Source organism: Drosophila sulfurigaster, chromosome 2R, assembly GCF_023558435.1.
Source record: "Drosophila sulfurigaster albostrigata strain 15112-1811.04 chromosome 2R, ASM2355843v2, whole genome shotgun sequence".
NCBI classification, from domain to species: domain Eukaryota; kingdom Metazoa; phylum Arthropoda; class Insecta; order Diptera; family Drosophilidae; genus Drosophila; species Drosophila sulfurigaster.
Window position 1 is genome coordinate 5319273 of NC_084882.1, and position 25040 is coordinate 5344312.

The 25040-nt window shown below is 42.7% G+C and overlaps 1 protein-coding gene across 4 annotated transcripts in view; it reads right to left on the bottom strand.

Annotated features, from left to right (window-relative positions):
* The window catches only part of LOC133838414 (homeobox protein homothorax), a 114630-nt gene that overhangs the window by 38688 nt on the left and 50902 nt on the right, over positions 1-25040 (bottom strand). For 3 of the 4 annotated variants that reach the window (XM_062269498.1, XM_062269497.1, XM_062269500.1), the window contains 2 exons: positions 17883-18006; positions 3481-3528 (listed from right to left, as the gene is read on the bottom strand). In XM_062269498.1, coding sequence (XP_062125482.1) covers positions 3481-3528; positions 17883-18006 — 172 coding nt within the window. The remainder of the gene's footprint in view (positions 1-3480; positions 3529-17882; positions 18007-25040) is intronic. The other variant, XM_062269499.1, reaches the window with a different exon arrangement.

A 25040-nucleotide genomic window follows, 5' to 3' on the forward strand; every position in this document is an offset into this window, starting at 1 on the left:
ATAAATCAAGTAACTTGCCGAAGAAAAGATTATCGATTAATGGAAAAACAGACAGGGAAAAACAAATGAATACAGACAACATTAAGACTTTTGCTAATCTATTGAAATAAGCGCCATCATTTGTCTATCAAATCAAGCATAAGATATAGTCTGAGCGACCTCAAGCAGTATTTAATTGATGTTTCGATTTCAGTTGTGTTTTCAAACTCAATACTTTAATGCTGAACATTGAAACTGAAACTGAAATCGAAGCGAGCAAATAAGAAAATTTATTAAATTATCATTTATCAAACATCATAAATCAAAGTTTTTAGCTCAGTTTCGGTTTCGGTTTCAGTTTTGATTTTGAATTGGAATTTGACTTTGTCAGCTGGCAGATGGCAGCAACAACAACAACGCCAACAACTATCTATTTATTTTTGAAATGATCTATCAACAGTTGCCGTTTGGCGTTGATGTTTCTGGTTTTTTGTTTTTGCTTTTGCTTTTGTTGAGCTATGTGTGATGTATGCATATTTATTTTTTATGGCTTTTTGCTCGTCTCCTCGATTCGCCTTTTATGACTAGTTAATTTAGCCTGTTTTTGATTTTGATTTGGCATTTTATTGTTGCTGCTGTCATTGCTCGTTCGCTTTTATTCGAGGGGGGGGGGCGCAATGAACTATAAAAACAGCGAATGCTTCAAAAACTGCGCTGCACTTGACAACTCACTGATGGTTTGATGGAATGATGGCCTGATGGGATGAATGCTTGATGGATAGGTAGACTGAGTGACCGACTCGCGGACACTCTAAAATCGCCTGAGTGACGCGCATATTAAACGGCAATCTGTCAAAAAATTGTCTCACTTTTGCTTTCAGTTTGACCTTTGCCAGCTGTCAAAATGTTCGCTGCAAGTGTCAAATGTTGTTGTTGCTGCAGTTATTGGAGTTGCTTCTGACAGGCAGTGGTCGGCAAAAGTGCGAAAAATTAAGTGAGCAAAGGCGACGGCGGGGCAACAACACACAAAACGTGGCTTTGAACTACTAAATCATTTTTGACAGTTGGCAGCGCTACGGCGACGGTGACGGCGACAGCGACGCCGGGGAAAGCCCCAAGCAGCGCAGTCGGCGACGATTCAGTCAAAGTATTTGTGTGCACAGTTTAACCATGACCTTGAGCGCCGTTATACACACACACACACACATACAAACACACACGCCGCTTTTGTTTATGCAATAAATTAAAAGCAATAATTTTTCATCTTGAGGCAGAAGCAGCAACATCGGCAGCAGCAGTAACAGCAGCAGCAGCAACAGTTGAAAGTTCGCCCGCTGCGGCACATCGCATTAATTTTGTGTAAACTTTATACACACACACACGCGCGCACACACACAGACGCAGACACAGACACGGACATAGAGTAGTAAGGAGGGAGCTAAAGAGAGACGGGAGGAGGCGCAGCAAAAGTGATAAAGCACCACAGCGACATTGGCAGCGCAGTCGACGCCTGGGCAGACATTGTTTTTAACATCGCTGCGACTGCGTCGCCGTGTCCCGTGTCCCGTTACAGAGCGCGCTCTCGTTCTCGCTCTTGCCCTTTTCCTCTCACTCTCGTTCAATGGATAACGAATACGCGCAAAAACAATAATTCAACTTGTGGCTGGAGACTATGCTTGTGTATGTCTGTGTGTGTGTGTGCTCCACATACGGACACAGTCACAGTCGCAGTCACAGTCACAGGGACAGGTTCAATGCACGCTTTGCGCCTGCGCATGGCAAACAAATTGCAAGCGACAAACACAGACACACTCACACACACGAACACACTCAACTGCTGTCTTTGTCCCACTCTCTTTGTCTTTCGCTGTGCCATTAATTCTAGCGCTCGCCGGCTTGTTTGACAGTTCTGACAGACGATTATTTAAAGTTGTGCTTAAATGCTCGCTCTCAGACGCGCTCTCTCTCGCTCTCTTTGTGTGTTTGTGTATGTGCTTGTGTCTGGCCATGGTCATGGCTGTTGCAGTTGTTCTTGTTGCTCTCTTCGTCGTTGTTGTTGTTGTTGTTGTTGGGGGCGCATGTAAGTCACACACAAAAGCGTTGTTCCACTTCCATGCTACGTAGCTTATAATACAAATTACACTTTTTGGCATATATCATTTTCATTTTACTTCTTCTCGCAGTCGCAGTCGCAGTTGTTGTTGTTGTTGTTGCTTTACGCTGTCTGCGCTGTGAGTAAATGTGTCTGGCTGCGTTTACTGGGTTAGTAGGTCCTCTTTCTGGTCCCCAAATCAATTGCGCCTAACGGCAGAAGAGGAGCAAATGTATTGTCCATAAGTGGACATCAGCTACTGGGGTACATTTTTTACAACTATCGCTAATTTGAACGAGTTTTATGATTTTACACACCATTTTTCAATTTAACACAGCGTGACGTCATAAAAACTGAGATGATGATGATGACTCTGAATATGAAGATGATGAAGAGGACGAGGACGAGGACGAAGACGAGGAACAGAACACGCCGGACATCTGCATTACCAGTTGTTTCTTTCTTTTTATGAACTGCAGGCGGTCGGTCAATGATTGCCGACTTAGCCGAGACAGCAACCAGAGCCATAAATCAAATTTCCAGCAAAAATCACGTGCCAGGCAAACATTTGCTCTGACAGTTGCTGTTGATCGTGTTGTTGTTATTGCTGTTGTTGCTGTTGTGGTTGCTACTTATTAATGAAAGCGAAAAGCGCTGCTTATATTGTATAATCACAATCTGGGGCGGCTATCGACTGGCAGAAATCTGCCACTGAGCATAAAGCAGACATCGATTTCCACGTCAGGAACTGGCACAAGTTCATCATCGTCAAAGGAAGAGGAAGAAGCGAGAGCGTGCTGTTCTTTTTTGTTTTTGTTGATCTCTTTCTTCGGTTTTGGAGGCTGGGAAGGCGTAACATGAACGTTGAAAGCTCTCAGACCGCCAGTGTTCAATTTATGAGCCGCAGACAGTCTGTCCCTTTTTATAATCGATTGTAGTTTTTAATTAAAATTTAACTTTATAATGATTTTTTATCAGCTGCTGCTGCTGCTGCTGTTGGGCAGCTCCTTCATTGCGGTGCAGCCGCCAAGTCTGTTTAAGTCTAAATTAAAAAGAAATTTCTCATTTTGAGCGCAGCGGCAAAACAGGATGCGGCCAACGGCGCGTAAACTGGGCGTGGGCCAGGCCGAAACGTGATCGGCAGCAACAGCAGTAGCAGCTAACAATAAGCTGTTGGATTCGTGACAGACAAGATGATGGACAGACAAACGGACGGACAGACGGACAGACAGATAGTCAGACGTATTAAAGTTTGATCGCATGACAAGTTGGTTAGTTGATTAATGTGCGAACTGACGCAAAGTGAGATGAGAGAGAGAGAGAGAAAGGGGGAAGGGGTTACCTAAAGCTACTACGATACGATGTATTCAATATAATGTGTTAAATGACTTAATGTGAATGTGACTTACCATCATATGTTAGTTCTGAAGGATTGAGTGATGATAAGAACTTACCATCTGCAATGAAATAAATCGATAAAAGGAATTCATGAAAAACCAGTTATATACTTCAAATATACATATAATAATAATAATAATATAAACAAATTACTATATCGCGTTGCCTTTTGTCAATTCGCACACCTTTTCCGCTGCTTTTCATATTTTATTCATTTTGTTTGCTTATAATACTTATTATTATTAATTCGTTTATTGTGCAGCATTTAATTTAATACGCGCCACGCCGCATTATGCACAATAATTATTTTAAATTCACTTTGACAAGCAATTTTATTGACCACATTGCCTCGTCCTCTTCCTCATCCTCTTCCCCTCTTCCAACCCGTAACGCCCACATCATTTCCCAAGCTGACGCAGTGCTTTTCCCATTTCCACATGTTAATTTTAATTTAATATTTTGACATTGTCTCGTGTTTTAATTTTGCTGGCAATTTTCTGCGCTTTTATTTGGGTTGTTGTTTTTGTTGTTTTGTTTTCCATAGTTATCGTTGTTGCTGCTGGTTATGTTATCATGCAACAAAAATGCAAATTAACGCACAGATTTATATTTTTTCGTTGCCTATTTTAAAATATTTATAGCTGTCATGCTTAATTTCTTCCCCACTCTCGCTCGATGCTGTTTTTGTTAGGTTTGCACGCATTCCATTTAAATAAATTATTTAATTTTCATTTTAGTTCTTTCTGTTATTTGCTTTCGTTTTTGTGCATAATTTTTTTATGTCATTTTATGACGCATTAAATGGCAATTTAAGCCAATCATACGTCGCTATTCTAAAGTTTTATTATTTTATGGGATTTGCATAAAATTTCTTATCCAAAGCGAACCCATCGATGTTGGCATCTCGATGTTGTCGAACATGAATTTGGGGCCGAACTGTTTTTGGCTTATGTTGTAAATAAATCATTGATAATTAACCTGCTGCAGTGGGTATAAACAATTTTACTGTCAATGTTGTCAGCACTGACAGTCGAACATCTTAAATCATTTCGTTTTTCTCCTTTTTCCACAGGCCAAAAGAAGAAACCGAGAAACGAGATTCTCCCAACCTGAGAGTTGACACTTGGCCAAGCGGCCAATGAAAATGAAAAAGCGCAGCAGAGACGGACGCTAAACATGGCTAAGTGATCAACGCTCCCGAAAATGCCAATCGAAATAAAATGAAATACAAATTCGCACTCGCAGCAGGGCTGAAGAATGAATGACTGAAGACTGACGACTGTTGCCTGAAGACTAAAGACCGAACATCGAGAACAACAACACCTTTTCTAAATGCACTCAAGCAGACTTCTGATGCTTGGACGTCAAATACGCCGTGGTGGCAATTAAATGCCTTGGGTCGCTCATTGCATTGCCAACGCCTCAACAGAGCTCAGAACCAGTCGAAAACTCAGTGGCGACGGCCACAAATAACGCCCAAATATGGCGCAATTTCATTCGCAACGTATCGAATCGATTGCCGATTTGAGGCGATGCCACCGATGCCGATGCCGATGCCATTGCCGATTCATTTCAATTCGTTGCGTTTCGATTTATTTATCACCTGTCGTTGGAAATGGAAATTGCATTTTGTTGGGACCGTCGTCATGTCTTCCACTTAGACTTTAACTTCGACAGTTGTTGTTGTCCAACTTCACCTGTTTTTTTTTTGTTGCTTTGTTGCTCGCTCGAACTCTGTTCTTCGATTCTTTTTCTTTACTCGGTTTGTGCTTTGTGTTTTGGTACTCTTGGGGCCATCGCCCCAGGTAATTATTGTCAACAATTAATGAAAGTCTTTGTGGGCGTGGCAACCTTTTAATGAACAGCCCCTTACCGCAAAAGCCTTTGCCTTTGTCTGTCGCTGACTCTTTTGCCGCAGAAATTAGCAAACGGCTTTTCTATTTGAATGTCCAGCAGAAGGGCGAGAAAAGAGAAGAAACCCATCAACATAATGTAAGACGCTGCTCGGCGCGATAATGAGCTACAATGGTGTTGGTCAGGCCCGAACCAGAGAGACAAGCATCAGAATTCGCACTTTGGCTCTTGAGAGGCTCTTAATGCCTGTCCCAACCTTTTACTTCATTTCGCTCACAACTCCTTTGCCATATTTAAAAGGTCTGAATTCGTTCAGAGCCGTCGACTAATCAGAAGCAACGTCGGGGTCTGGGTCGGGTTTACACGGGCAGTGTGCAAAGAAAGTTGAGAGCTGTGACAGAGAGACCGAAAGTCAAATATGCTGGCTTATCAATGCACTTTGCCGAGCTACACGTAAACTTACTTTACACGCGTAAACTCTTGATTATGGTAGCTTCGGCCTCGGTGGGGCAACAATGTGACTGCTGATAGCGCTTAGAATTGATTTAAATCGTTGTCTTTTGCATATTTTGTGCATTTTCATGGCTAGGATGTGCTCTGTGGCACATAACTTACACGACTCGATACTCAGAGACTCAATACTCGATGCCCAACTGAATTGCAGTCATTAGAGCGGCAATTGAGCAGACTCTAAACGAGCTTTGGTATCAGCATGCTAGCGTGCTCTTTTACGCTTTGCTGGACTCTGAATTAGAATCAGCTTCAGTCGCTTTGGACATGGACTTGAACTCATTGCAGGCTTGCTCTTGGCATGGTTGGTTGGATGTTGCTTGGTTGGCTTGTTGGTTGTTGGCTGTTGGCTGTTGGCTCTTGGTTGTTGGTTGTTGCTCTGTGGCACGACTGTGGCACGCCGACTTTTTTGTACCAGACAAAATTGTCGACAAATAGTTTACACGGGCATGAAATTGTGCAGGCCGGAAAAGAATGTTGTTGCCATCGTCTGTTGGTGTTTGTGTTGTTCAAGGAATGCGCATAGCTCAAAGCTCAAGCAAAACATTTGGATTAAATGATTGAGTGCAGCATGCAACAACAACAACACAACAACAACAATTCGAGCATATTCGAAATGCAATCAAAACGCGCTAAAGAAAGCATTCTGAAGAATGAAAAGAGACGGAGTTTCATGCTCCACGCTTATGTCGAATAATTGAGAATCGCGGAGAGAGGCTCACCTGCTGGGTGGTCAATCGGGGCTTTGCTTTGGTTTGGGCTGTGTTTAATTAAATTATGTGACTAGAAAAAAAGAATACCAAATACGAGAAACAAAAAAATGTCCAGTGCGGTCATTAATTCATATCAAAAGGGTAATTGAAAACCGCATAAATTAAGCAAAATGCAATTTATGCACACTGGGAATACGAGTTGGTTTGGCATGGCGCATTTGACATTTGGCTGCATTATAGTTTAATCTTATTAAAATATTTATATTTATTTAAAATATGCATGCAATTTGTTAATTTAACTGCTGCTGCGTTTGCTGTTTCGCATTTATTTATGCCACGAATTTTTTAATTGTCATTTTTGTTGTTTTTATTTTATTTAACATTTTTTTTTGTTGCTTTGATGTTTTTATGTTGCTGTTGCTGTTGCTGTTGTATTTGTTGTTGCGGCAGTCACTGCGCTTAATTGCATTTTGCATATGAATTAATGAATTTTTTATCAGCAAACGTACTCGCTGCAAACTGCACCGCCTCCATCTGCTCAAATATGCAATATAAGCTATACCCCCTTTACCCCCCTTCCCCACACACACAGCGCAGTCATCATTTAATTCATTTCATTTTATTTTTTCATGGCAACTGATAATAGAATAAAACCAAAAAAGCCGCGCCAACCACAGCGATTTTTGTTTGTTTTTTTCCCGTTGTATTTATTTCATTGGATTTATGTATTTTTTATGCCCATCTTTTCTGTCTCTGACTATATGTATTTAATTTCATTTGTGGTTGTCGCTTGGCTAACAGAGAGAGAAGGAGGCAAAAACCTAGAGCAAAACACTCCACGAGTCTGTGCAATTGATGGCATATGCTAATTGAAGAGACTACTTATTTAACTGGTTTTCTTGAAGCTCTCTTACTGGCAGCATTGAAAACTTGAACCATTTGTCACATAACACAACATAACAGAACATAACATATATTAAGTTCATTAACAATGGCCTGATAAATATGCGTAATTCACTGTATTCAACTTGTCGTATCGAGTAGTTTGATCTGCTTTTAAGCACACAGTACAAGACGAGGAAAAAGGGTTCGTATCGGTATCGGACACAAATTTCCTAGTTTCATTAAAATGCAATTAATATAGGCTTTCAGCACGTTCATGACATCGGTTCTAGGCACTGACCCATTCAGTTGTCGCCCAGAAATTTGGGGTGCGTCATAATTAATATCTGTAATACCTCCGTCTCATTCTATGCTCAACAATTACGCACATGAGGCCGGGCTCGTTTCATTAACTTTACATTAAATGTATGTAAGTGCGATGTACGGGCCTAAACCGAGAGGAAGGCCACAACTTGCTCGTCGACGTAATGCAATTGTTTAGACACTCGAGTGAGGCAACACGTGAACAGAACGACAAAGGCAAGTTTGTGTTTGGCCTGTCCATATAACTCAATCCATTAACATTTTGATAAAGGATCTTTATGACGACACTCCAAGCGACGGCGGCAATCATCATCAGTAACAACAAAAACGAAAACAAAAACAAAGACTCTTGGTACGTGTCCGTTGGCAAGAAAACACACACACAGTCGGAGTGAAAAGTAATTGCGTTTAAATGCGTTTACATTAAGCCCGAAATGCAGTCGAAGCCAAGTCGGACAAGTTGGACATCAGACAAGAGACAAGAGACAACAGACCTGGCCTAATTGCACCTGAACGTCTGACGTGTGCGAGGAGCGTATGTAGTGTGTATGGAGCAAGTATCTATCAAGGACAATTATTATTACACTTGTAATGCGACCATTAATGGCATTATTAATGCCGCACACTCACACATTCAAATAGATCCAAGAGATGTTCGCTCGAACTATAGCTATAGCTACAGCTATTACTACTACTATAACTATAACTATAACTATTCCAGACACTATCGCTTTCTCTATCTGCTGTCTGTGCTTCTATCTCCGTCTCATCTTTCTGCTGATGGCTACTTTACGACATGCAAAGCCCAAAGCAAAAGCAAAAGCCAAACACTTTATGTTCCCCCAAACCTCTCTACGAGGGGATGTTCAGTTCAGTTCAGTTCGGTTTTGAGTTTACGACTTTTTAATAGTTCTCACATATTTTTATAGATTTTTCTACGCCCGCTTTCTTGCGGTCTTTCTTCCCGGGGCTACTCTTCGCTATCCGGCATTCGCTGTGTGCCAGCAGCGCTTTGAAGGAAATTATTTGTTATTGTTGTTTGCTATTTTGGCCAACACATAAAATTGATTTCCTCAGCTAACTTCGAACGGGTTCGAGGTTCCAGGTTCCAGGTTCGTCTGTCATAAAATTTATGTTTATGTCGTAAAATTTAGTTCGATTTTTGTGTTCTGTTGTTGTTATTTTTTTTTTGTTGTTGTTGTGATTTTTGTAGCTTTCTTGCTGCATGCCTTTTGATTTCATTGCATGTCATTGCAACTAGCATTGCTCTGCCCTCCCCTTAGATTAATATTGCTGTCTCTTGGACCACACCAGGTGCTCCAAAGGGTTACTATTTCACACAGTTCACGCACCATACAGCACGACATCGTATAAGGCCAAAAAAATGGCACAACAGAGCCGCAAAAAAAAAGTGGAATATAAAGAGACGAGAGTAGAAGTTGTCGCTTGCTGATATAAACAAACGACCGACATTTGTTTTTATTACACACCTTTTTGGGGCTTTCACTTTATCCTACCGAGAAGTGGAACTCTGAAGGGAAACTCAGGGAGAAAGAGAGATAGAAATGAAGGAGGGAGAAGGAGGAGGAGGAGGAGGAGGGACAGTAGATTCTAGTTATTTTAATGCACATTTTGTAGGCAATTCCAAATTAGGCAATATTTGCCAATGTTGTACTTGCCCCCACTCTCTCTCTCTCTCTCTCCTTCTCCTCCATTATCTGGCCCTTTCCTATGTGGGCCAAGTACTCTCAATGCTTGTTGTTGTCAAGGTGTTTCAGGGGGCGATGTTAGTCGAACTTGGCTGTAGTACGTTGTCCTTTTCGTTTGGTTTTCGACTTTGGTGGATGGTGGATGGTGTCGCCCTCCTCTCTCTTCTGTCCTCTGTTCTCCACTCCCCAATCCCGATCCCAACCCCAACACCTACCCCACAGCCCGCGTGCTGCCTGTCGTACTTATAAAAAAGTAATTTTCTCATTTCTTGTTCTCGTTCGAGGCTTTTTGTATATTAGAAGAAATGGCTTTATTTATTTCTTATATGTAAGTGGCGGCAAAACTTTTTCCCTGCCATCTTCTGGTTTCTTCATTTCGTTTTTTTTTTCTTTTGCTCTTGGAGCTGTTGTTGCTTTGTTTGGGCGCCGTTAAATTGGCAAGTTTGTTGTGCTAAGTTTGGGTCTTGCTGCTGGAGCACATAAATTAGAGACACAAATTAGAAATTATGTGCGCATTTAAATGTGAAGAGGAGCCCTTGGTAAGTTCCATATGTTGGTTTTACTTGGGCTCAGGCGCAGTCTCTGCTAATGAAATGACTGCGTGCCTCAACCTCAGTCCCTGTCCCTGTTTCTGTTTCTGTTGCTGTTGCTTTTGCTGTTTGGGTCTTTTACTCAAACTCAATGAATATTTGAAGAGGCAGCAAAAGTAGCAGCCGACACACCAACCAACAACGGGCAACAGCCAAAAAAAAAAAAAAAAAAACCAAAAAAAACCATACAAAATGAAACTTTGCCACGGCGCCATTTGGCGCTACAAAAGATATTTTTCCATTGAAAGCATTGCAAAAGGCAAAAGTTGTTTAAATTTAGCAACCGACACATGTGCTTGCAGTGGGTGGGGAGATGCGTATGGGAGTCAAGACAAAAAAAAAAAAAAAAAAAAAGAAATGATATAAAAAACAATAATGGAAAAAGAAGGAAAGGAAATAAAGCAGTGCGAGGCATTTGCGTTCTTCACTGCGTTCTTGTCATCATTTCTGTATTCTTTTTTTTCGCTTTTATTTCGGACATGGGACAATTGGATGTGATACTCGAATTGCAGAGGCGTCACAGGAGGAGCGCAGCCCAATGGCACAAAGACAAGTTCAACGATCTTCAACGAGAGGCGAAATGTTAATGTATTTTCCTGTATAAAATGCCATTGCACTTGCTCATCACACCTATAAAAGAATATAGTATGCGGGTGCAACTCCTTAAATCACGGAATTATTTCACAGAAGACTTTGAGCAATTCTTTCGCTATTTATTGTATCTGGCTCGTTAGTTGCTCACACTCAAAGTAACCTGAGTTCGACAGCTTCATTTCCCTTTTGGTGGTATTTTTTATGGTATTTCGTTTCTCATTATGCACTTGAATGTTTCCTATCCCCTGGACTACTACTCTATTATTACTATAAGTTTCACTAATGTCGTATATCATTAAGGCTTGAGACGGCAACAATGTTTTCCACACATTTTCCTCTTGTTGACGCAAGATAATTTGCCTCGTTTGTCTGTGCTCCCATTACAAAATGTCAAAAAATTTCCCAAAAACCCAACCCGACACGCCCCCGAACCGAACTGAACCGAACCGAGCTGAGTGGAGTCGAGCAAAACGCCCACGACACGCTCTCGACTTTATATGGAGAAGGGAATTGGAATGTTTGTAGGTGGCATAACTACATGGTAATGCTAATGGTAGAGTCGGACAGGTAGTCAGCAGTCACCATGCCATACTATGTAGGTGGTTTTTGGTCGGGTGGCTTTTTGGCAGGTTGTGTTACGCCCAGTAAAAGCGCATAATTTGTCATTGAATGTTTGGTTTTGGACTGCCTCTTGGCCAGCGCTGCTAATGTCTTAGGTGTTGCCTGTTTGCATAAAAAACTGTATTTGCCACCCTCTTGAGTGGAACTAGAGCTGCTCCAGTCCTATACCAAATGGGCGTGTCAATGTGTGTGTGCGTGTGTGTGTGTATCCACTCGAGATGTGGTTGTCCTATTTAATTTGTTGCTTAATTTGCGAGCAACATTTAAAAAGCATTTAGTCAGTTTCTTAGAACGTTGGACGGCAAGCCAGAAAAGAGAGACTCAGTGGCACTGGCACTCGCACTGTCACAGTGGCGGCCATAAAAGCGTGTCCACTTGCTATCTCGGGTCGCAAAGTTCGCTACCATTTAATGTACACACATATAGCCATATAATTATAATTGCTGATAAATGCTTCATACTAATAAACACTTAAAGCGAACGTCCGACGAACGAACGTCCAACATGAAGCTAACGATGACGACGGCAATGACGACGGCGACGGCAACGGCGACGTCGACAGAGACGTGTGACGCTAATGACACTTGACGCCGACGTTAGCGTTGGCGTCGGCAGCGCAGCCAGCAAAAATGGAATGATTTGTGTGAGAGATTGCATGCCTTGCAGTGATTTGTGATTTGTGTGTTGAGAAATGCACTTTTAAGCGGGGAGCAATGGCAACAGATTGCAACTGGCGACTTGATAAGACACTGTCATCAGTAGGCTGCCCATTTTGATAGCTTTATTAAAGGCAGAGGCTTCTTTCTGTTCTTTTTCTTTTTCCTCTTCCCCTTCCTCTTGCTCTTCCTCTTATTCGCAATGTTCATGTTGCTCACAAAATGGCGATATGGCAGTGCTATGTTTATTTATTGAAGTTGCAAATTTGTTGGGGTCTCAATAAATGTGAAAATAATGAATAATAAAAGTCAAGAAGAACATGATTTTTTATGAGTGACACGACACGACTGTTGAATGGACGAACTCGAGAGCGACAGCGAGTGCGAGTGCGAGTAGAGCAAAAGCAAAGCAAAAAGAACCCAAACACAAAAAGTGCAAAAGCCACTGTCTGTTGAATCTACACACACACACACATTGGTGTGTAGTTAATGGACAGTTGTTATCAGCATATGGTTACTGTGTGGTACTGATAGAGTTCAGCTGTGACTAATTTATGCGGCGGCCAGTGTAGCACTCGCTGAGAGATCATAACTATATTATGGCGATAAGTCTGAAGCTAGACAAATTCAAGTCAAAGTCATAAGAATAGCCCAACCCATGTAAATCGAGTAGTCGCGGCTTCTTTTTCTGCTCTTCCTCCGCCCCATCAACACAAAAGATATGGTCTAAAAAAAAAAGCAAACTGTATATGAAAATTTCATGCCTCGAAACGTAGCAAAAGGAAGTTTGCATTTTGTCAGCACGCGGCCGCAGCAACCCTCCTAAAAGCATTGTTGCTGTTGCCGTTGCTGGTGTCGCTTGTTTGTCAACTTCGCTGCGACCTCTGGCCGTGGCTTTCGAAAAGAGGCATTTGCCTCCCTTTGCTTCAGTTACTTCGGTTGCTGGTGTTGATGATTTTGTTGATGTGCTCGTTGAGTTGGTTGTTGTAGGCAAAGAAGCAAGCAACACCCTGTTCGTTTAGTACACCCTGTACAGTGGTACCCCCATCGACAAAACCTGGCCCAATCCTAGAGAAATTCGATGCGCATTCTATTCATTGGCGTGTCGGTTCTAGAAATATGATAATGTGCCAGCGAGAGGAGCAGCAGCAACAGCAGCAGTAACAGCAACAGCAACATCAACAGCAATGGCAAGGGACGTGCGGCATGTGGCAACCAAATATGCAACAGTCCGTTCGTAAAATTTCATTGTGTTTGCTGTGTTAGGGGATGAAGATGTATTGCCTTTTGTGCAATTTGACGTAATGTTACATAAGCTCTCTTGGCTCAGTTCGGATGGATTGAGCAGATCCTTATGGAAAACGGGCTGAGGCAACATCGAATTTCTGTTTCAACTTTTATGACTGCGAGAACGAGCGAGAGAGGGCACAACGTGTGGCAGCTGGTGGCCCTTTTGGGATTGGTTTTTATTTCTATGTTTTTTTTTTTTGCTTTTCGGTTGGTCTCAAATTTGGATTGAGATTGGGATTGAATTCGGGGTGTAGATGCGTACAAGAGATATGGGTAATTTTTGGCAGACGAGCATGGAAGTTTCTATTCAAAAATTGTATAATGCGTAAAATTTTAATTTTTTTATCGTCGCTGTTGTTGTTGGTGTTGGTGTTGCTGTTATGCCACGTTGGTGGCGGAAATTGTGTCAGTATTTGACAAAAGAGTTAAAAAGTTGTGGGAAAGGCAGATGCTTGGCACCGTCGTCATCAACATCATCAGATTGACTGATGCCTAGGTGTGAATGGATGCTTGAGATCGGGGAGTGACGAAAAACATGCAAAGAGGGATTCCCAATGTCAACTAAAAATTATGATTATTATGAATTTATTAAATTACAGCAACTTGAGACTCGCTTTTGGAAATCGATGCCTCAGGTTAATGTGTTTCCTTCTGATTGCGAATCAACTTGTAACATTTTCAATCGTCAGCGGTAAATCAGCGTTTCTAGACCGGATAGTTTGACGTGAACTCCTCTCCGCTAAACGAAGCAAAGGTAATTCTATTAAAAACAAGCCAAGAAACTACGAAGAGAAATGCTTTTCCCATTGCAAACAAAACTGAAAACTGAATGGGGGAAAGAGAAAAACTCTCAGGCCCTAGCTGACGATGACGACGACCATGAGAATGTGAATGAGAGAAACTGGCTGTCAACTAGGCCAGGAAAATTGTCTAATTGTGCGTGGTAAGATAACAAAACAGCCTACGGCTAAGGCCCAAGCTTCCTGTTATTGTCATTGTTATTGCTATTGTTATTCCTGCGTTTGTTGTTGTTATTTTTATTGCAGCCGTAACACATTTCGTCAATGTAAATAAGCAAAAATTGGACAAGAACGAAAACAACAGCAAAGATAATCGCCTTAGTAGCGAACCAAAAAAAACCGAAAACGAAAACGAAAAGTGCACTTCAGGTCATGCCTTAATATGGATGTGGATGAGAATGAGAATGCGAATGTGGAAGGGTGGTATTATAATGCCGCAATGACAACAACAAGCTGCCACACACACACACAAGCACACACAAACACATCTCCCCTTGCAACTTTAAAACTGTAACAATTGGCAATTGTGTGGGTCTTGCGGCTTGACAAGCGTTGAGCGTAGAGCGTAGAGCAAGAGGCACAAAGAGCGACTCGGAAAGGATAACACGCAGTTTTGAGGCTGCCCCACGCCATGAAAGTTAATTTACGTCACGCAGCATTTTCAATCAATGTCAGTATGAGAGAGTGAGAATGAGAGTTGGAAAGTTGGGAAGGGAAAGGGAGCAAGGAGCAGGGCTTGCCTTCGAAGGGTTGAGGGTTGTGCAAATCGGAGGGTTGAGAACTAGAAGTTGGTCGCCCGCTGCTCTTGTTTATTTTCACTTTCGCAGCTAAGGCAATCAAATTGATCTCGTTTTGATTTGCATTTAAGCGACACTTGACGAACCGACCTCTCCAATGTAAATAAACACACGGACCTTAACATATTTTCCTAGTCTGACATTTGCTGACGTTTATCGCCTGGTTTGCCTCTTTAATTGCGCATTAACTGTTGTTGTTGTTATTGAGAGGATTGAGGATTGAGAGGTTCGGGGAAAACCTCCACGACTATTTCACAAATTCATTTTCATTTTCATTTTCATTTCATTTTTCTTATTACCATTGCCCTCTTCCAACGCCATCAACGATTTGGGCAGGTCACAGACGAAAGCAACTCAAATATTTTTTAATTGAATGCATCGCTAGTAAGCGCGACGTTGATGAGGGTAACCTATAATTATAGACCCGAAGGCTTTGGCTCCAAACTCGCAACTCGCAACTCGAAAAACGAATTAAGACTGACACGTAACTCAAAAACTGACTGTGCTTGGTTGGCTTTCCACAGACTAATTGCTGGGATTATTTATTTATGGAAATCTATCTGGCCAAAAAGTCGTAGTCGTAGTCGCAGTCAAAGTCGAAGTCGTCGTGTTAACGCCCCTAACAATTTCGATCATCACAAAATGAGGTCTGCAATTAAGTGAGGTGATCTAGAGCTATTCACATACAACTGCAAGCATTTAAGATTGTAAAATCAATTTGAAAAATATACATAATGGCCTACAGCTAGTATTCTTTTATCATTTTAGCTGAGAATATTTAATATTTCTGGGAATTCAAATGTACTATATTCAAATTGAAGTTCGAGGATGCGATGCGCTCACTTTAAGTCAATTCAAGCGTTCTGTCATTACGTTACTGTCTTTTGCCAATTGCCAGACCTCATAAATTAGACCATTTTGAGAACTTCGAGTACACCGCACACACACACCATCTGAACTCTGAATGTTAAGAGCCTTCGAAGTGCAGAGGACACATCCTTGTGCCGCTTTCTTTATGCTTTCTGCGAAAAATTCCTGTCAAAATTGATAAAAATCACATTTTCCATTTGAATAACATTTTACGAATTCGTGCATAAAATTACGGCAACCCTCGACAGCGGTTGCTACCCTAGCCCCAGTTCTCTCACTGTCCCTCTCTCCTCTCTCCCCTCTCGACACTCTGTTTCGCTTTCTCCGCAGTCGCCCTGACGTCCTTTGGCTTTTGTGTGTGCAGTGGAATTTTCTGCAGCAGCACCGAATTTCTTTGGTAACCACATTCTTGGCTACCTCCATGTCTATCTCTCTGACTCTCATGTCTTTGTCTGGCTGCCCGTCTCTCTGTCTACTTATAAAATGTGGAAAATATATTTCTGCTACGCCCGAAATACGCGTCGCAAATTTACCCAGCTGAGGAAAACGAAGTGAACTCGCCGAAAGCGGCAAAATTTTCTTATCGCCATGACGAAAATGAAATTAACATTAAAATTTGCTCGTTGCCCGCAAAAAGTTATTCAACTGTAGATAATTTTCATTCACACTCACACTGAGAAAGAGAGCTTGCAACTACTCAACTACGACTATGCCAAAATTTAATTTGTGTACAAAGTAACTTGACGTGTAGATAAATCAATCAAAATGGTGTCAGGAAAAAAAAAGAAAACAGCTCGTAAAAAGCGCTACAACTCGACTAGAAGTGTTGTCCATGTTGTTATTGTTGTCGGCGTACTTTAAAGGCACAATACAACCTTTGCTGGTGTGGTTGTTGTTGCTCTTGCTGCGATTGCAACAAAATGTAACGTCAGTCGAGGCCAGTCAGTGTATTGAGTGAGGCGTGTGCAGCATCAATGCTGCCTCCCCCAATATGTCCAATGGTCCCACTGTCGCCTTCAGCTGTGTGTGTTAGCTGTGAACACCCAAGGTTCCTTTGCTTCTCTCTCGCTCCATCTCCATCTCTCTCTCTATCTTAAAAGCCCGCTAAAGGCTTGAGAGCGCGTCATTTGGTCTATGGAGTGTGGAGCATGGCCAAAATGTTGCGCCTTCCTCGAAAAAAAAAGCAAATCTGAAACTGCATTATCACCATGGGCCACTCAAGGCACCAAAGCAGCAGACGTTGCCACGAGTGGCCCGAGAGTGTCTCTTTTCGAGTGGTATTTGCGCAGAGGGCTTTTGTTTTGTTGCCGGCAACAGAGAGCAGCACACAAACTGGGGAAAAATACATAAAAATATTTTGCCTATCACCATAAATAATTCAACGTAGAGCCCCAGTGACTCTGCTAACCATCGAGCATCGGCCATCGACTGCCAACTGCCAACTGCGAGTTGCGAGCTGCGAGCTGCGATCATAAAAATCTTCAAAAAAGAAGCGCCAAGTGCGAAGTTATTGTTGTTGTTGTCGTTGCTCTTGTTGCCGTTGTTGTTGCACGCACTCAAAATATTAAGAAAAAAATACCAAAAACAAAAATAACAGAATAACAAAAAAACAAAAAAGCCTTTTGCCGCCACACAACAACGATGATTTGAAGTTGGCGTTGGAGTGAAGAGTCGCAGCGAAGAGTCTGCAACATGCAAAAGACAGGCAGTCTACAAAGAGCCGAGCTTAGGGCTGTCCCTAAGTATCTAAGTATCTCTTTGCCTCACACTTACTATCACCACACTCACTCGTGTGTGTGTGTGTGTGTGAGTACTTGAGCTTTAAGCCGCGTTACTATTTGCTCAAGCAGTTGTCTGCTCATGACTTTGGGCTTCAAGCAGCCAAACAGCAGCTCTTAAAGCTGAAGCAAACAACATAATCAAAGAGCGGAAAAGCGACAAAACCGCCAAAGGTGTGAAGAGCGCACACTCTCGAAGCTCTGCTGCCATCAATCATAGGATGCAAGACACCCTATATCTCGCTTAACGGCCTGCGATCACCTGCGATCGAATCAACGTTAAGCTAAAAGCAACATTAATTTTTTGTGCTTAGTTTTGCCCATCGAAACTGTGACTGTGTGTAACCGAGTTGCATATGCCACCAAGTGGTTTAAAGACTGGCCCTTAAGCGAATATGTTGTGATATTATGATCGTTCGACTTACCAGGGTCTGATGTATCTAAGACAGGTGGCTGCTGTGACAATGGACCGGGAGTACTACCAGCGCCCGGCGAGCGAGCATCATCGTTCATTGCGCCCCCATAGGAGAGCGATGAGCTTGGCGGCCGCTGCAAAAGAAAAGAAGGATGAAGGATTCATTAGTATTTTTATATATACTTTCGATATTCTGATATGACATGCATCGCTAAATATAATAATATCTGTGCACTACTTGTAGATCAAGTTGGCAAAGCATGTGTTAGGTGTTTGTTAGAATTAGTTACAAATTGCTTATAAATGTCGCTTTAAATTGACACGCCAACCATAAAATGAGCCACATAAAACTGGACACACAATCAATATAAAGTCTCCAACGACCAAGACATCAGAAAGTCAATGTCGCTGACGATGTCGATGTCGATGTCGCTGACGATGTCGATGTTGATGTCAATGACTCTGTCCGCTCCGTCCGAGCTGGCTTGCTGGTCTGCACGACTGTCAAGTTGTCAAAACTGCCATAGCCTGGCCATATTATGGCCAAACAAAATGCCCCGGCGATCGTGGTCTAGGCCTAGACAACAACAGTAATGGCAACGCCAACAATCGTGTGCAAAAATCTATAAACGTATATACTATAAGTTATCAAATTAATATGCAGCAGCTAGCTGGCTTTGCCCCCGTCTCTGTCTCTGTCTCTGTCCCTGTCTCTGTTTTGTTTGTGGCTGAAGCTCCTCGGTCGGACTTTTTCTAACTAGGAGTAGAACCTCAACAGGCTCGTCATTTTTAGCATTGCGGCGTCCGCGACGACGGCGGCATATTAAGCGCTCAGCTTTGGCCTGCAGATACCAAAAATGTCAATGTCCAGACTGAGTCTCAGACTCGGACTCAGACTCTGCGTTCCGCTACCGCCGCCGCCATCAAGAAGTACTGCTCGAAATCGATTGGTAACAGCAATTTAAATTCTGCTAATAACGACGATTTTGTTGTCGCTCGACAAGCTCAACAGATATATTAAAGTTTGTCATTAATTTCATGCACGTGCATATGAAATATACTATATACATCTGTATATCTATATATACATTTTCGTTTCAGTGTACAACTTTTGGCCATAAAATTATTATTTTCTCAAGCTCGTAAAAATTCTTGACTTTCGAATACAATAAATTGAGAGTGTGCGTACAACAAATTTGTTGATTCATTTGGAATGCAGAGCGCATCGTATGTGTTTTCGCTAAATATTTGTTAAATCGCATATTAATAGCGCCCTGCTATAGAGTCTCAACCGAGTGTGTGACCGTGTGTCGATCTGTGTGTGTGTGTGTGTTGATGTGTGGGCGTGTGTACAATTTAATTGAGTAGCTTAGACTGATGTTAAATCATAGGAGACGCATCAATGCCAATGAATGCCAATGAACTGGGCAATAATCATCAGGGAGGGAAACAGAGAGAAGAGCTAACGAGAGTGCAAGAGAGTTTAAATAATATGTTTAAAGTTAATGTATAGATTTAACTTCAACTGTAGTCAACAAATAATGCATTTCACTAAAATGTTGTTGTGGAAATTGCTTTCGGCATGAAAACTCATTTGTCAGCACACTTTTAATTCCTGCCTCAGCAGTACTTTTAATTTGAAAACACTCTTCCCAGCCCTATTGGGCAATAGCAAAGTATTAATAATTAGACACGTTGTCAGCATTTTAAAAAGTCCCAAGCCCCTTTCCCTCCTCTGTCGCTGTCGCCGTCGCCGTCGCAGTCTTTCGAAGTATGAGCTATGAGGTGTTTCTTGATAGACGCATAAACAATTTCAAAGCTAAACGGACATGAATCGAGTCGTTGGTCTGGGACCACGATAAGCTCAGAGTATAGGCACAATTGTAGCAATTGTCGTTTTTTTTATGTTTCGTTGGCTAAGTTTATGGGCTATAAAAAAACAGGGCAACCGCAGCCTAATTTGTGGCTCATTAAAGCGAGCAAATGAAACTATTTAATTAGCTGCATTAAACCCAGCAAGAGAATCAACTGAAGACATAAATGAAAACAAAGGGCTGCACATTTCCCCAGCGAAAACGAAACTTTCCTTTTATGAGTGACTATAAGATACTGTGCCATAAGAGTTTCGAGTAGAGCGAAATTCGATAGCTCTGTCGGTCTGTGAACAGTGGACAGAGAGAGCGCTCCACAACTCCTCGGTGAACTTTTTGAATCTTTCACACTTGCCGCACACTTTGAGTTCTGGGACTGAGTGAGAGGCGGTCTGAAAGCTATTGAAATTGTATCGGGTTACCTGAACACTGCGAGTGTTGCAGATAGCCTCGAAGACGCTGCGTTGCTGTGGCATGCTGCATGCGTCGTGCTAAATGCCAGTCGCGCTCCTTTGAGCCCAACAGGACAAGCTGTATTGCTCTAGCTGGTCAGGATCCCAACGATCGGGATCCGGGTTGTCCAGCTCATCGATGCGTGCATTAATTACATTTTCAATTAGCAAGCGGCCAGGAAATTAAGCTATCGAATTGCCATTGGCACGACTCAGCTCACTTCACCTTGCCGCCTTATCGCTTTACCCCCTTGTCTTGTCCCACTTATCGTGTTGCATGTCCTGCGACAATTATTATCAAATATTGGTTTTTATTTAAATGATGAGGCTCAGGCTGCTGTCGCTTTGGCTCTGGCTTCCCCTTCCCTCTGTCTCCCTGTCTCCCTGTCGCTTTCAATATTAATGAAAGTGAGCTGAGGCAGTGGCTACACCTTGCCACACTCCAGGCCAGAGACGACTCCGACTCTCCCGTCCTCTCCGCTTCACATCACGTAATGTTGTGCCCCCAAACTTTTTCACTTTGCGTCCCTTTGGGTGCATTAAAATGATCAAGAAACAATTTTCGTTTACCTTTTTGGCGCTGCGGGGCTTGGGGACTGACTCTGTTTTGGGGTTGATGGAGTTTGGAGTTTGGGGACCCGCCTGCCTGCCACATGCCACATGCCAGCCAAATTATTTATTTATCAACTAAACGCTGCGTCAATAAGCAAAATGGCGTTTGTAGCTCTTTAAATTTTTGATGAAACCGAAACTCGACTCGACTCAACTCAATGTTGTACAAACATGACAACAATCGTGCTGTTGTTTAAAAATTTAGACGTGGCTAACATTAAACAGCCGCAAAATTGTGATGCCAAACGTGCCGTAAAACGTAATCGCGTTCCTTCTCCCTCCCGCCAAATGAACAACAGGCAACAAACAACAAACAACAAACACGAACAACACTTGGTCAATTGCTGAAGTTGGGCGAGAAGTTTTTGTTTTGTTTGATTGCCCGGACACTTCATTATGTTGGTCAGCTCTGGCTTTCCAAGTGACTTGGCTAAGTCGGCTCAGCTGCCACATAATTGAGTCTCGCTGTTGCCGTAGCCGATGCCGATGCCGCGTGGCATGCCTCAAACCGGGGCAACTGCAGGAGTCAAAACATGCAATTTTCGCTAGAGATTTCGGCTATATAATTTGTTAGCTAGCAATCACGGTTTTGCTTCTGCGAGTTAATCACTACAATCAACAGTTAGTAGACCTGCCCAACCACCCCGCTTGATGGCCGCTTTCCCGCGCTCTTTCCGCTCCCCTTCTTCCTCATAGATCCTGCCACACACACACGAACAATCAAATTATGGCAACAACTCGAAAGGCGTTTGATTCTCTTAGCATAAGAAGAAGTTGTTGTGCAATGCGTGGGAAGCGATTGAATTTTGTGTTTTTTTGGGTGATGGCTATTGGGCGTAAGAGGCGTGGCAGCGCGTGTGCCATCTCAATAATTTGTTGTTGCCACCGCTGTTATTATGACTGTGACTCATTTGGCAACGACACGCAGCGACTCTAGTTTCTCTAATTGCCCTGCAGCACTTTCCGCGTGCATTTGACATTCGCATGGGAGCGAGAAAGGGATTGTGATTGCTATTGAGATGAGATGAGTATTTCGCCTGAGGCCTGAGGGCTAAGCAGGGATTACGCCAGTCTCGTTTCACAATTAAAAACTGCAGCTTAGGCCAAGGACAAGTCCCACTAATCATTTGCCGAGTCTTCTTGTGGCTCTCGCTCGCTCTCTCTCTCTTCATGGCATTGAGGAGTATTTACTCTTGGACGTGAAACATATTTTCCTGCTCTGTGTGAAGAGCCAGTCACACACACAAACAAACAAACAAACAAACACAAATACTACACTAACAGGCAGAGCAAGAACCACAAAGCAAGCACAGAACAACACTTGAATCCATATCCTTAGAACAAATAATTAAATCCTTTTTACATGGTCGCACCGCACAGCGAGGAAAGTTTCTCATGCGATTGCTGCGAGGGGAGATGTGACTGACTCCACCCTAACTCTCTCTCTCTCTATCTTCCTCTCCTCTCGCATTTCCCTTGCCAACATTCCAATCCGTACAAAAACCCCGTCGGCTGTTTGTTTTGATGGATTTCATGTTTGGCAATGCCTCGGCGCAAAAAGCTTTTGTTTGTCTGTTTATGTCGTGTTTGTTGTTCCTGACGCAGTTTCTGTTGCCGTTGTTGTGGTTTAGCGCCCTGGAGCCCAGCTTAGCCAAACCCCAATCGCAGCCCTTGTTTTGTTTGCCATCCCTGCCTCGCTCCGCTCCGGTCCGCATTGCTTCAATCCAATCCCAATCCCATTGTCAGACTGCGTTTCAGCTGCTTCTGCTTAATTAACGGTATATGTGCTCAAACCCCACCCACTTGACGCCCACCAACTTGGCAGCCAGTGTGCCACTTGAGCTGTTCCTAATGTTCTGCTGCTGTTGTTGTTGCCACCTTCTGTGTATTTAATTGCGCGCATGGCATTTAATTGTTTTTCAAATTTGTTCAAGTTGTAAAATGTTCGCTGAATGAAATGAAATTTGCTCCCCATTGTGTGTGTGTGTGTGTGTGTGAGCGCGTGTGAGCGTCTTCATATGTGCGCTATATGCCATTTTGTTAGAGGGTTGAATTTTTAATTAAAGTGGCTGACATCGTAGGAGCATTGCTCCTTGCAACACCAATCAGACAGCCATGGTGGAAGGTGCACACTGCAGTGTGGGAGAGCATGGGCTGCTGTTGAAGCAATCCACAATGTATGGCCGGAGGTTTGGGGTTGCTTTAAACCATGACACGCAAATTGCTTCAGTTCTGCAACGAATATCTGTCTGTCCGTTCGTTCGTCTGGGCTATAATTTCAATCAAATTGCAATTTAATTGCAAACAATTATACCACACACACATTCACACATAAGACACTGTTTGACAGCAACTCGAATGGCAGCTAGTTTTCTTGTAAAACTTGTTAATTTAAATGAAATTTCAAGCTTTTTCAATACCATGTCAGATACATTTCATACATTTCTTTTCAACAAAAGCGAAACAATATTTTCGACTATCTCGTTACACTTAAATTAAACTCGAAATAATCGGCTGGGCTGGCTCACTTTTTAGTGCTATCTATTAAAAGACCTAATGCTGCATAGCCGAACTGACCATGGAGGTAGCACTCGAGTGGTAACATGTTAATTTCGTGTTGAAGCACTTGACATAATTGTGCTTGCCTGGCTGTGTGATCAGTTTGTCGTCATTACTCATACGTAACGTTGTCTCTCTTTCCCTCTCTCTATTGCTCTCTTCGCCGTTGCAGCTGTCTCTGTCTGGCAGTGCTCTTGTCTCGCTCCTCGCTTGAGGTACAGGAAATCTTATGTGCTGCTATCGCACAGTCGAAAAGCACGCCCAAGTACAAGTCTGTGATTAAATATTTATAAGCTGATAACGAATTTAAGCAGGTACCGTCGTCGGCGAGGTGACTTAAGGTATGTGTGGTAAGGAAAGTACGAGTACTACCTTTTTGGAAATCTTGAGCAAACAAAGAAATTAGTATTTTGATAATAAAAATTCAGAAGCTACCTAAAGCACACAACAACAAGAACAAGAACAAGAGCAATAGCAAAATAGAAGCAAAGCATGAACAAAGAAATATCAAATAGATAAGCAAAGCAAAGCAAAGCAGACCCCGGACTGGGTTTCTGTCCCGATCTCTGCTCCGGCTGCGACTCCCTCTCTCTCTTTCTCTCCCTCTGCGGCTCTGTCGCCGCCTTCGAGCTGAGCGCAATTGTGGCTCTATCAACTTATCATTTGTTTGACTTTGTTATTATGTTACACAAACAGTGGAAAAGTAGCTAAAAGCGGTGGCAGCCACCGCAACAGCAACGCCACAAACTCGACTGCAGCTCGAAGACTCAAGACAGAAGATAGAAAACAGAGCCTTGACTATGGATGTTGCATAGACGGAAATGGAGCACGGATCTGGGGTTGGCGTTGCACGCGATTTAGTATTGGACAATGTTCACACAGAGTGTCATAGGGATTTATCTGCGCAGCAAATCTCAGCTATCAATTTGAACTTTTCGCAAAGCCCAGCCAAAAGAGATTAACATGTGTGCTGCAGTACGGACTGAGATAGAGATAGAGACAGAGACAGAGACGGATGCAAGAGAGTGATAGAGGGATAGAGAGAGAGAAGCAAGTGGACTTTGCACTTTTTAATTTCCAACTGACTGCAGTTGTTTGTTGCCGCAGCAATGCAAATAAGATAATTATTCAAATGGCATGTTTCACACAATTCCAACACTCATTCTTACGAGTCGAGACCCAATAAAGAAACGCAACGGGGCAGGAGACGAGGAGACGAATCACGAAAGGCAATGGAATCATTTTCTCTTGCCGGCAAAAGATATCAAGATAGCAACATGCAAATGCTGCAATGATCGCGCGAAATAGATTTGCATAAGCTGACAGAGAGAGAGCGAGTGAGAGGGTCGGGGACGGGGTAGAGTGGGGAGAGAAAGGAGCTGAGACTGGGGTTAAACTGATGCCCAGTCGCAGAGCCGTTCGTTGCATGTGAGAACATTAATCGTGTAATTAATTTGATGCATGTGTATGCAAAGTAATTTCATGTAAAGTGTCACTCCCGCCCCATTCCCGATTCCTCCCGAGTCTCAAGTCCCGAACCAAGTGCCGAGCCGAATAGAACGTCAGGAGTTTTTCAATGTTGGTTACATGGCGTGCAAAAGACAAAAATCAAACAACGTACAAACAGACAGACTGTCAGACAGACAGACAGACGGACAGACATTCTGGTCAGTT